The 10,624-nt window shown below is 40.9% G+C and overlaps 1 protein-coding gene across 1 annotated transcript; it reads left to right on the plus strand.

Annotated features, from left to right (window-relative positions):
- The first annotated feature begins 541 nt into the window (after positions 1-541).
- PIH1D3 (PIH1 domain containing 3) lies at positions 542-10,294 on the plus strand. The gene is made up of 6 exons (XM_010568797.1): positions 542-631; positions 2,341-2,404; positions 3,882-3,987; positions 6,432-6,528; positions 7,321-7,406; positions 9,827-10,294. The coding sequence occupies exons 1-6, from the start codon at positions 542-544 to the stop codon at positions 9,954-9,956; spliced, it is 573 nt and encodes a 190-aa protein (XP_010567099.1). The 3' UTR covers positions 9,957-10,294.
- Positions 10,295-10,624: the final 330 nt, after the last annotated feature.

Here is a 10,624-nt window from a genome sequence, read left to right on the forward strand (position 1 = left end):
TGCCCCGGCGCCCCTGCCGCGCGGGGTCGGGAGCCGCTGTGCAGCCTCAAAACGGCGCCGTGGTGAGGGCGGGTTTCCCCGACACCGCGTTTCCATTCGCCCGCGGCTGGGGCCTGGAGCTGGGGCTGTCCTAAGCCTGCCTGGAGCAGGGCCGGCGGGCAGAGAACCTCTGCGAACACTTCTGCCTGGCTTCTCAGCGCCAGGCCTGAGCCAAGGCGTCCTACTGCCCTTGCCCTGGCAGTAGCTGCAAATCCATGTTGACATGGGGTGCAGGGAGAGCTAATAGTCACTGTAAGGCTTGAGCTGTGATTGCAACTAATGCCTGTGGAGCAAAAGAGTCTATAATCTGATCACAGAGAGCAAAGGTTGATTATATTCCATTATATATGTTTTAACATCATGCATGTAAGAGGTCGGCTAAAATTTACCCTTCCAGAACACACAGTAGGAAAATTGTTCTTTACAGACAGTACAGAACACATTTTGTTCTTTCTTCACCTCTCACTTGTCTTTTCTGCATAGGTGAGCAGTGGGTATTGATATGGACAGTGTTTTTTCAGGCTCTTCTCTGCAGTTGCTTGCCAAACTACTTCATGATGCTCAAGAAGATGATGATGATGATGAACATGTGGTGAGTCTGTCATAAGAAATGCTGTTTCTTTTACATGTTGTACCATAGCCTAACCTTGTTAACTGAGGAGAAGCAAATCTGTCTTTTCCCAGAGTGAGTAAAAAGAGAATGAAAAACCTTAGAAGGTTTTGGACTGACTGAAACAGCTAGAAGATACTTTTAGGGTAACAAGCTCTTGAGGGAGAGAATAAGGAAGATGCCCCAGGAAAACAAGAAGAGATTGTGACCACAAAATGGGAGGGAGATTTAATTTTTCAGCCTGAAGGAAATGAGAACATGTAGTTGAAAGAGCTTTAGATACTTTAGACTTCCCCCTACTTTTCCCTGAAGTCCGCCAGAGATGAAGGCAATTACAGCTAAATACTTCATATAAAGGGAGAAAAGTTGCTGCTCAATTTCTGAGTAAAGACTAAAATATCCACAGGCGACTGAGTGTACTAATTTTGTGTGTCAGCCGTTGAAGAACTGTAGAGATAATTGATCACTGAAGTACAATAGATATGTTGGTGATTGTAGAATAGGGAGCGGTGAGTAATCATTCTAAGGTGAATGATCTGAATGATTAATGAGAAATATCTTTCAATTCTTCTATATCAATTCCTCTCAGGAGTAGATGAAAATCATAGCTCTTGGAAAACGTACATTGTTCCTGCAATATGCAACTGCTGCTTTTATGTAGGCATGCATGTGTGCTGGGGAGAAATATCCCAGGAGGGCCACAGGTGCCAACAATCACAACGTAGAAGGCCTCCATGAAGGCTCAAAACTTTGCCAAGTCTCTCAGGATTTTGAACAAGTCAAAAGTTATGATATGGATAACAAAAATGGCAAATGCCTCAGCATTCCTCCAAGTCACTCCTCAACAAAGAGACAGCTGTCTGACCCAGCAGTTGTGCTCTACTAGTGGCAATAGCAATAATATTTTGGATAAAAGGGGTGCATATCCCTTGAAATTTCTTTTCAGTAGGTGGTAGATGTGGTCCTTCACACTCTACCCTTCAGCTGTTTAATGCCTGCCTTTTAAAACTAGCATTATTTGTCTCCATCTTTGCAGTAAACAGCCTGATTTTAAAAAAATTTGTTTACATCTTATTAATAAAATGAATGACACTTCAGAGACAGAAATGGAAAATTGCCACAAGGGATGTCAATTAAGTCTGAGTCAATCTGGGTAAATTGAAATCTTTATTTTGATTTAATTTAATGTTCTGTGCATATGAGGCACTTTTATCAAACCAAGGAATCTTCATGTATAGAGAAATGCCTCACATTGGCCTATTAGCACTAAATTGTTTCATAATTAGAGGAAAATGTTGTTGCCTCATATGATCTCTACTGTCAAAAGGAATCCAAATGCTGTGATGGGGTTTTCATGTAGCACCTTTGGTTTCCTGCAATATTTTCATGGCAGGCAAAGCATGGAAATTTTGCCAAAATACCATGGAAACTAATACTCAAAAAGCACATCTGTCTGTAATACTGTGCTTCTGGGAGTTCTACTTAAACCCAGTGTGTTGAAGACACTTTCTGCTGGGGGAGAGTGAAGAAGAGAGAATGTTCAGTGGTTTGGTCATGAAATTGTAGGATAATATTTTTAGGATTCTAGCAGGGATTTGCTTGACCTCAGATAACATATTTATTAACATTATTGTTGTTACTGAGCTGGGCTCTATGAAAATTGATTGAATTTCCATTTACCTTTTTTGCAGCCACACTGTTCTGTTAGCACCATGACTCCTGGTAGTATTGGACCAGTAAAGAAAGAGGCCACTGGTAAGGAGTGTTTGTATGTTTTAGCATTCAGTCCCATGTTAGCAGACTATAACAGCTGTAGTAAGTTACTACTGATAGGGTTTGCTTCAATAAGAGAGTGGTCACTGACCTTTGAGATGGAAATAGCACTACATTTTTACAATTCCACTGTAAAATTCTTTGTTTCCTGAAAGCTTAACTGTGAAATATACAAAGAGAAGCAGAAAGGGTAACTCCAGAGCACAGCAGCCTCAAGTGGTGATGATAAACAGAGTACAGAGCACAGCCTGGTCATGGGCTAAGGGGCATCATAACTGAGCAGCAAAAAGCTCTGTATAAGTACGCTCATGGAATTGTTAATGCTCACTTAGAGCAAACAAGGAAGATGGGCTTCTAAGTACTCACCTGAAAGTATCTTCGTGGAGTAAACTGCATAGAACTGAGCCTATGCCTATAAGGAAGAAGAGCTATAACATGTACCGTGAAACACAGTCATACCATATTCCCCCCAAAAGTTTCACATTTAGACCACACATGGGAGAAAATAGAAGCTTTGTTCAGTGCTGCCCTCAACTGACCGAGAGATGTTTTTCAGTTATTCTCCTTCCTGCACATAGTTCTTTGCCTGGAAACCACGGACAGTTACGTGCTTCATCTGACTCCAGGTGTTCTGGCATTGTATAAAAAGGCAGACTTTCAGACAATGAGAACAGATATCTTGAAGGTTCCTAAATTTGTGTCAACACCTTGGATTGTACTCAGGAAAGAAAGGAAGACAAGTTTAGTCTTGGCAAAGTCGATGTAAAGTTCTTCCTGGAGCTAATGCTGTCACATTATTGGGCAGCTTAGTTATGAGTCATAAGAAAGATCAACAAGGACCAGGATGACTGTAGCAGGAAAGGAACTGTGGCAAATATAACAAATATAGTATTTTTGCTTGGGATTCCAACAATAGCCAGAGATTCTACTATAACAACCTTCAAGTTACAGCTTTACCACCTTACTAGAAAATATATTTTTTCCATGTAGGACAGGAATAAACCATAGTATTCTGCCCGTGAACTTTCATGTGTCTTCAGTACATTATCTGGGCTGTGCTCAATAATTAATGGGAAGAACTGGATTTCTGTGTGAGGAGGAGGTCCTTTTGTAAATGACTCTGCTCACTTAAAAATCTCATGTCAGGGGGCTTGGAGAAGATTAATATTTCATACTTCTACACTTTATCCATTTTGAAGTGCTAGATTTTTTTATGCCTGAAAGGGGGATTTCCTTGACATAGAGTTTTGGTAAAGGAGATTTAAGGGAAAAGAAAACATCCTCCCTCTGCAAATTCTCATTCATAAGATACTGAGGTGAAGGAGACTGTAATCATTAACTAGAATACTTTTAATACAAAGATTTTTCTAAAGCCTAGAAAAAATCTAAGTTTTCAACAAACCTAGAGGAACAGATACATTCCAAAATATGACAATGTGATTTTTCTCATCACTTACAGGTACTTTTCAAGTGAAATCTGAAAACAGGAAAACTATTTGGAGTGCAGAGGAGGTCCCAGAAGGATCTGAATTTGATGATACCTGGGACCCTAGAGAACAGCCAGAGTAAGTGAGCTGAGACTGTCTGCATGGGCTTTTGTTGTGGTTTAACCCAAGCTGGCCACTAAGCCCCACACAGCTGCTTGCTTACTCCTTCACAGGGGGATGGGGGAGAGAATCAGAAGGGTAAAAGTGAGGAAACTTGTGGGTTGAGATAAAGACAGTCCAATAAGTAAAGAAAAAGCCACACGTGCAAGCAAAGCAAAACAACAAATTCATTCCCCATTTCCCATTGGCAGGCAGGTGTTCAGCCATCTACAGGAAATCATGGCTCCACTACAAGTAATGGTTACTTGGGAAGACAAAATGCTGTAACTCTGAATGTCCCCTCCTTCTTCCCCCAGCTTTATATGCTGAGCATGATGTCATATGGTATGGAATATCCCTTTGGTCAGTTGGGGTCAGCTGTCCCAGCTGTGTCCCCTCCCAACTTCTTGTGCACCCCCAGCCTACTTACTGGTGGGGTGGGGTGAGAAGTGGAAAAGGCCTTGACTCTGTGTAAGCACTGCTCAGCAATAACTAAAACATCCCTGAATTATCAACACTGTTCTCAGCACAAATCCAAAATGTAGCCCCATACTAGCTACTGTGAAGAAAATTAAGTCTACCCCAGCCAAAACCAGCACAGCTTTACATAGCATTAATGGAAATATGAGTTAAACAGCATCTACTGCATTTGAGTGAAACAGCCATCTGAAAAGCTTGTGTCATGGAAGGAGAAAGGAGGGATATTGGTGTTGCATCTAAAGGAACACCAGAGGAGTGATTTTAACCTCTCCCTTGGAAACCTTCTGATCTCATAACAGAAACGTAGAGTTGGTTTTTCCCATCGTAAGATTACTTGCAGTGTCAGGTACTTGTATAAAGTGGGATTAGGAAAGGAATTAGGCCAGCCAAATGATTTACTAGCTTTCAAATATGCCATTTGTGTGAAATACCTGTCTTTTCCTGCTGCAACCGAGATGCATTCGTTTTTCATGCTCATAAATTCATAAAGTACTCCAACTTATATTTGCATTTCAAAGAATTAAGGTCTTTAGAGACAAATAGTGCTACAAGAAGAAAGGCTATATGCAGGCAGTTCTGAACTTTTAGGTTTTGTCATGCAATCTTACATTGTCAAGGAACAGCCTAAAACCAGAGTCTTTTCCCTTGCTCATAGAAAAACAATAACAAAAACGTTCTTGAAATAGATGCAATCAGGCATGTTAGTTGTAGTTTGCAGAAGTCAGAAAGCCTTCAGGGTGAATCCACAAAGCAGCCTTTGCATTTCTAATCATTGTGTTCTGATGCCATATCCTGGAGTGCTGGAGCACATGGACTGAAGCCCGTGAAGCTGCACATTGTATGCTAGTTTGTAGTCCAGAATCCTCATTTTTCTCCACGCGTAAGTCGTGCCATGAGGTGTTCAATTTCCTGATCTAAACACAGGACTGAGATTCACCTGAACTTAGAGTCAGCCTTTCTGAATTTGACATTCACCTATAGCCTCACATACAGTTGTACACTTGTTCTTGAAACCATCGCCTGTGAGGTATAGAACATGCTCTCTTTGTATTGTGGGCACAACAGAAGCTTTTCTCATGCCATTTTTTGACCCTTCCTCTCCCTGCTGGGTAAAATGTGGTGCTTTTCTAGTCTCAAGCAATTATGACCTGTGTTGCACAGATGAAAAGAGAGTATAAGTCTTTGTAATAGTTCATCAAATTGAATCAAGGAAAATGGCCCAAAAGGAAAACAGATGGCTAGAGAGGTGCATCCAGAGCTATTAGACAGATTTCTCATTGACTTAGGAATTATTACATATGCATATGAACACTGGAGATGTGAAAAAGACTTTCCATACACTCTTTCCAACAGCTTAGAGAAGTGACTCACTCCACTTATTTTGCTCAATTTAGTAGGAGTAACGTATGTTCTAAATACAAATTTCGTTTGTATTTCCTCACTCATTAAGTATCAAGAGTAAGGGAGTACGTGATTCTACATTTTGTAGATGTGGAGGGGTAGAAAATAAATGTTGGCCAAATGCAAAACAATTACAATCTGACAAAAGACTGTTATGCTCAGGCTGCAAGAATATGTTGAAAGACAGAACAGAACACATATAATTGCAACAGCATCCTTTTGAAATCTGTTTCCCAAGAGTTTGTGGTATTTAACTAGTTGATAAGTATCATATTCAGTTAGGATACATTTCCTGATCCTGCAAAGGCTGGTTAGTGGAGGCAGCAAAGTGAGTGCCTTGGAAGGTGGAGTGAATGATCTTCACCTGTCTTCTAGCTAACTGAGTCATGGCTCTGAACAGAAACCCAGTGCAGATGGGTTGAAGCCTTGAAAAGGAGGAGAGACCATGCGATGACGATATTTACGGTCCTCTGAGAAATACCATCTCCTTTAGTCTCTTGCCCCTTCTCCAGTATTATTAGGCAACTATTTCTCTTTCTCAGGTATCAGATTTTATTCAAACAGTGTGTGGGAACAGAGGATGTCTTCTTTGGGATGAGCAGGAAAGACCCCTCCACAGCCTGCTGTGAAGATGTAGTGGTGAGCTGAACCTGTATCTCCCATCCCTTCTTTGTGCCCTTTCTCTGCCTTTTTCAATCTTGCCACCTTCTTGAGGGACAGGATGTAAACACCAAGCTGTATTGCTGCCTTTGGCCTCCTGTAGGATTTTCTTGTAGTTCTTCAAGCATTTGTAGATAATATTTACACTTGCTAACCTGAGGAACTCATGTATGTCTTCTCAAGGTCCTAGTGTACCCAGGAGAATCTGTGCAAATGCATATGCCACATACAGACTTGGGGAAAATAGAAAGTAGCTCTAAGATGAAGTCTCATCTTGGACACAGCTTTGGAGGGGAGAGGGGCTGGGAAGGAGATAGTTTTCATCTGCCTGCATTTATTACAAGGTATACAAGTTAGCATAATGCTACAATACTGACAGTCTTTAAAGTTGCAGGTATCAGATCCTGTCCCATTATTATACGATGAAAGACTTCCCTGCTTTCTGAACTTCAGGACAGGTAGAACTGCTGTGCAGTTTTTGTATTAGAAAAAAGCTGTCCTTGGAATACACAAAGCCAGGGGGTTTTGGTGAATGTAGAATACATGTCAAGTACATTATTAGCTCAGGATTTTGAAGAAAATAGGATATCAATACACATCACTAAGCTATTGAAAGCAATGGTTTTCACTATCATATTTTCTCTGATACAAATTACCTATTTGGAATGTTGCTCTTTGACACTAGCATCAAAATATTCATGAAGATGAGATCTTTTATGGCTTGTAGGGCTACATATCTAACCACAGCTTTACCTTTACCCATCATTTCAGATTAAAATCAAGCTACCAGAGACAAAGTACTCAGACATCACATTAGATATCCAGGACAAGGTTCTTGACCTTCGAACTCCCAAAAAGTAAGTGAAACACAATTGATAGAAGTACAGTTAATATCTTGGTTGAAAGGAGGTTTAACCAAGCCTTCAAATGAATGCTGTGTGGAAAGCAAAACTAAAGATGAAGATTGGATTATTAATTGCACATGAAAAATGGATATGGACTAAAACAACCATAGTCCTTCCATAGGTTTATAGTGTGCTAACTTTAAATCTGTGATACTGTTCTAGCAAAAATAGCTTTAAGACAGATTTTGGCTACTTAAGCAGCAAGGCTTCAAGGGCCCAAAATGTCCGGCAAAAAACTGCCCACGGTCCTGAAGGACTTCTTGCAAGTTTGCTTTCTAAATACTGATTTGTACAAATATATAACTGAAGACGGTCCAAGATGTGCAGATACATTTTCAGAAGTTGAAAGACAAATTGTGGACATATCCAGGCATGGATGCAGGGATGAAAATGTTGCAAGTTTTCCCTGAAGAGATTTCCTTTGAGTTCTTTTTTTAATAGGGCTATTTCAAACCTACAAAGATAATCAACTGACTGATGTACTCTCAGACTTCTCAGTCTTCCTCCATTTTTCCCACAGTGTGCAATTACCCTGCCTGAGATTTCCAGATAATTCCCTTGTCTGTTTTGCTTTAAGTCCTTCTTCACAATAGAGTGCTTTCATAAGAAAGCTTAATCCTCTCTGGGCTGACTTGTTGCATTGAATGGGTTGTGGGAAGATCATATATGAATAGCTTTCTGCAAATAAATTCAAGGTGCAGGACATGGATTAAGGCCCAAATAAGTTCTGTCCCTAGTGGACTAACTATAGAAAAGCCACCTTTCTCATAGACAAAACCAGGCTGAGTTGGTTACCCACTGCTTTGACTCAACCCAAAGATGCAACAGGAGTGGAAGAATATTTGGAAGTGCTAGCTCTGAAACTGGAAAATCAGGAGGAATAATTGTTCAGCTAATGACTTGCAGAACCTATAGGTAGTAAAAGAGGTAGCTTCATGTAATACTGCAGATGTAGGAAAACTTCAGCATCCTTTTTCTTTTGCAATTCTATCTTTTTGGTGACTCAGATCTGCCATTATCTTCTTAGTATCCAGCTGTCTCTAGTCACAAGCCTAGCAAATAAAAAGTTTGCCATAAATCTAATGGTTGCTTGGGTACAGCCTGAGCCAGTGCTGCTTTCACAAATATAAGTACAAGTCTTCTCCATATGAAAGAAACAAACAAGGTTTGAAGTTCTACATACTGAAAAACTCCATACTCTCATAGATGTGTAGGATGCCTCAAAGGAATTGTTTCCAACTCTGTAGTCCTGGGACTGATTCTAAGCCAAGCTGATTTTAACAACTTCTCCAAATTACAGCAAATGGCTGCCTTCAGTAGGTGTGGTGCAAAGGTGTTTTGACTGTACCTCTTTCAGCCATGGCTCCTACGAGACAGCTGAAAAGGTCTGAAAAAGAATCAGCATGACTTAATTGCCAATTTAAAGTGACCACCATCTATGCTACCATGTTGTCTTGTTAGGCTTTACAGTGTTTGGCTGGGCAGATCTGTTGATTCTAAAGTGTCCTTGGTTCTGTTTGCACTGTGAATAGAGTGGAGGTCCAAGACTGGCCCATCATTTATATTGTTAATATATAAGCCTGGGATGAGAGGGGAAAGAGTCCGGGTTTTGCATGAGCAAATGAGTTTGAACTGTTGTCAGTGAGAAGAGTTGAATGGGTCCAGACTTGAGACATCCTCGTGAGGAGATAAACTGGAAGGCTTGTCAGCCATTCCAGGAAAAGCTGTATGTCTAACATAGCAAGGGACTGTAGAATAGTTCCTGAGCCCAAGGTCCAGCCTTTTTTTGTGTATTATGTGCCTGAGCCTCAGGTGGGGGATCACTGAATTAATCTTCAATGTAGGTTAAAATCCCAGCAACTTTATAACTGTAAGTCCATTCTCATACCTGAACTGTGCTTTGCAGTGTAGACAAACCCTTTGTGAAACTGTACTGGCCAGAATCTGTAATCAGGCTGTACCACTTCTTTGTTTTTACTAGAGAAGACAGACTCCTGAAGACACTTTCAGGCTTTAGGCATTATTCAGATTTTTACCACCAGGAGAGCATTATCAGTGCAGCTCCTCCTTCCTCTGCATTTAAAATGCAGCACTGTGCAAAAGCAAGAACAGTGGAGAGAGCTCACAATCCATCATTGGAAACCGTTGTCATAGCCACAGCCAAAAGAAAGGAATAGCGTTGGAAATATTTCAGGGCCTGTATAGCAGTGCACCTGGTATTGTAGGAACCCCACAACCTGTCATGAGAACAAGATATACTGAAAGAACATGCCTTGGTATACTGACTGGCAAATTGCAAGAGTAACTTGCAATGCCATCTCAATTGCTCACCCAGTCTGAGACACTGAAATTCACTGTATCCTCTTTTACAGGAAGCTGCTGCTGCACCTCCCCTACCATGTAGACAGCAAGAACGGTAAAGCTCGTTTCCTCTCTGAAGAGGAGACCTTGGAAGTTACCTTGAGAGTATCAAGGAAGTTTGATTTCATAAATTTTGTCTGATGGATAGAGAAATAGAGAAAGTTTGCAAAAAGTAATCTCTTAGTTTGAAGTCTTCTCGAAACCTAACTGGTCATGAAATAGTAGATTGTTTCCCTGGAACAGCCCAAGGGGAATATCCTTGGAGAAACTGAATGAGTCAGGAGGAACGTAGCACCCATAGGTTCTTAAAGCTGAGGCTGTCCAGTTCTTGCACTGCTCTGGTTAACGTTCTGCTTCCTTCAGTCTGATACAGGCTCTGTGAATCAGAAAATAGGAGATTACAGTTCTGTAAGCCAGAGAAAGTCTTTTTGTGGTTATGGCTGATAAGTAGCACAATGAGGCTCTGGTCAATGAGTCTGGTGCTTACTTACTGTTGCAAGACTTGCAAGTGCTAATATTCTTGCTTGGCCTCCATTGCTGTGACTGGGACAAGTTCAGAATCTCCTCTTAGCTACTTCTTGATGAGATCAAAGCTCTTCAGGGATCCATATCCACATCTGAGGCTCCTTTACACTGGCAGAACAAGGTAACCAGCTATAGTTGGATTGTTGAACAATTTTTGACAATGTGTTGGTTCAGTGTCATCTATTCACCTGCTGTACCTCCAGCTTTTTCTGATCTTTCTTGATTAATAAAACAATGCATTCTAATGAACAGCTCCAGTTACCTTTCACTCTACGTTCTCTATA

Source organism: Haliaeetus leucocephalus, unplaced genomic scaffold (assembly GCF_000737465.1).
Source record: "Haliaeetus leucocephalus isolate CR32 unplaced genomic scaffold, Haliaeetus_leucocephalus-4.0 Scaffold258, whole genome shotgun sequence".
Taxonomy (NCBI): domain Eukaryota; kingdom Metazoa; phylum Chordata; class Aves; order Accipitriformes; family Accipitridae; genus Haliaeetus; species Haliaeetus leucocephalus.

Excerpts from the sequence above, each read along its gene's own strand:
- PIH1D3 (XM_010568797.1), top strand. The coding sequence starts at position 542 with ATGGACAGTGTTTTTTCAGGCTCTTCTCTGCAGTTGCTTGCCAAACTA. Across the intron at positions 3,988-6,431 it reads GACCCTAGAGAACAGCCAGA|GTATCAGATTTTATTCAAAC; the intron begins GTAAGTGAGCTG and ends TCTCTTTCTCAG. Across the intron at positions 6,529-7,320 it reads CCTGCTGTGAAGATGTAGTG|ATTAAAATCAAGCTACCAGA; the intron begins GTGAGCTGAACC and ends CCATCATTTCAG.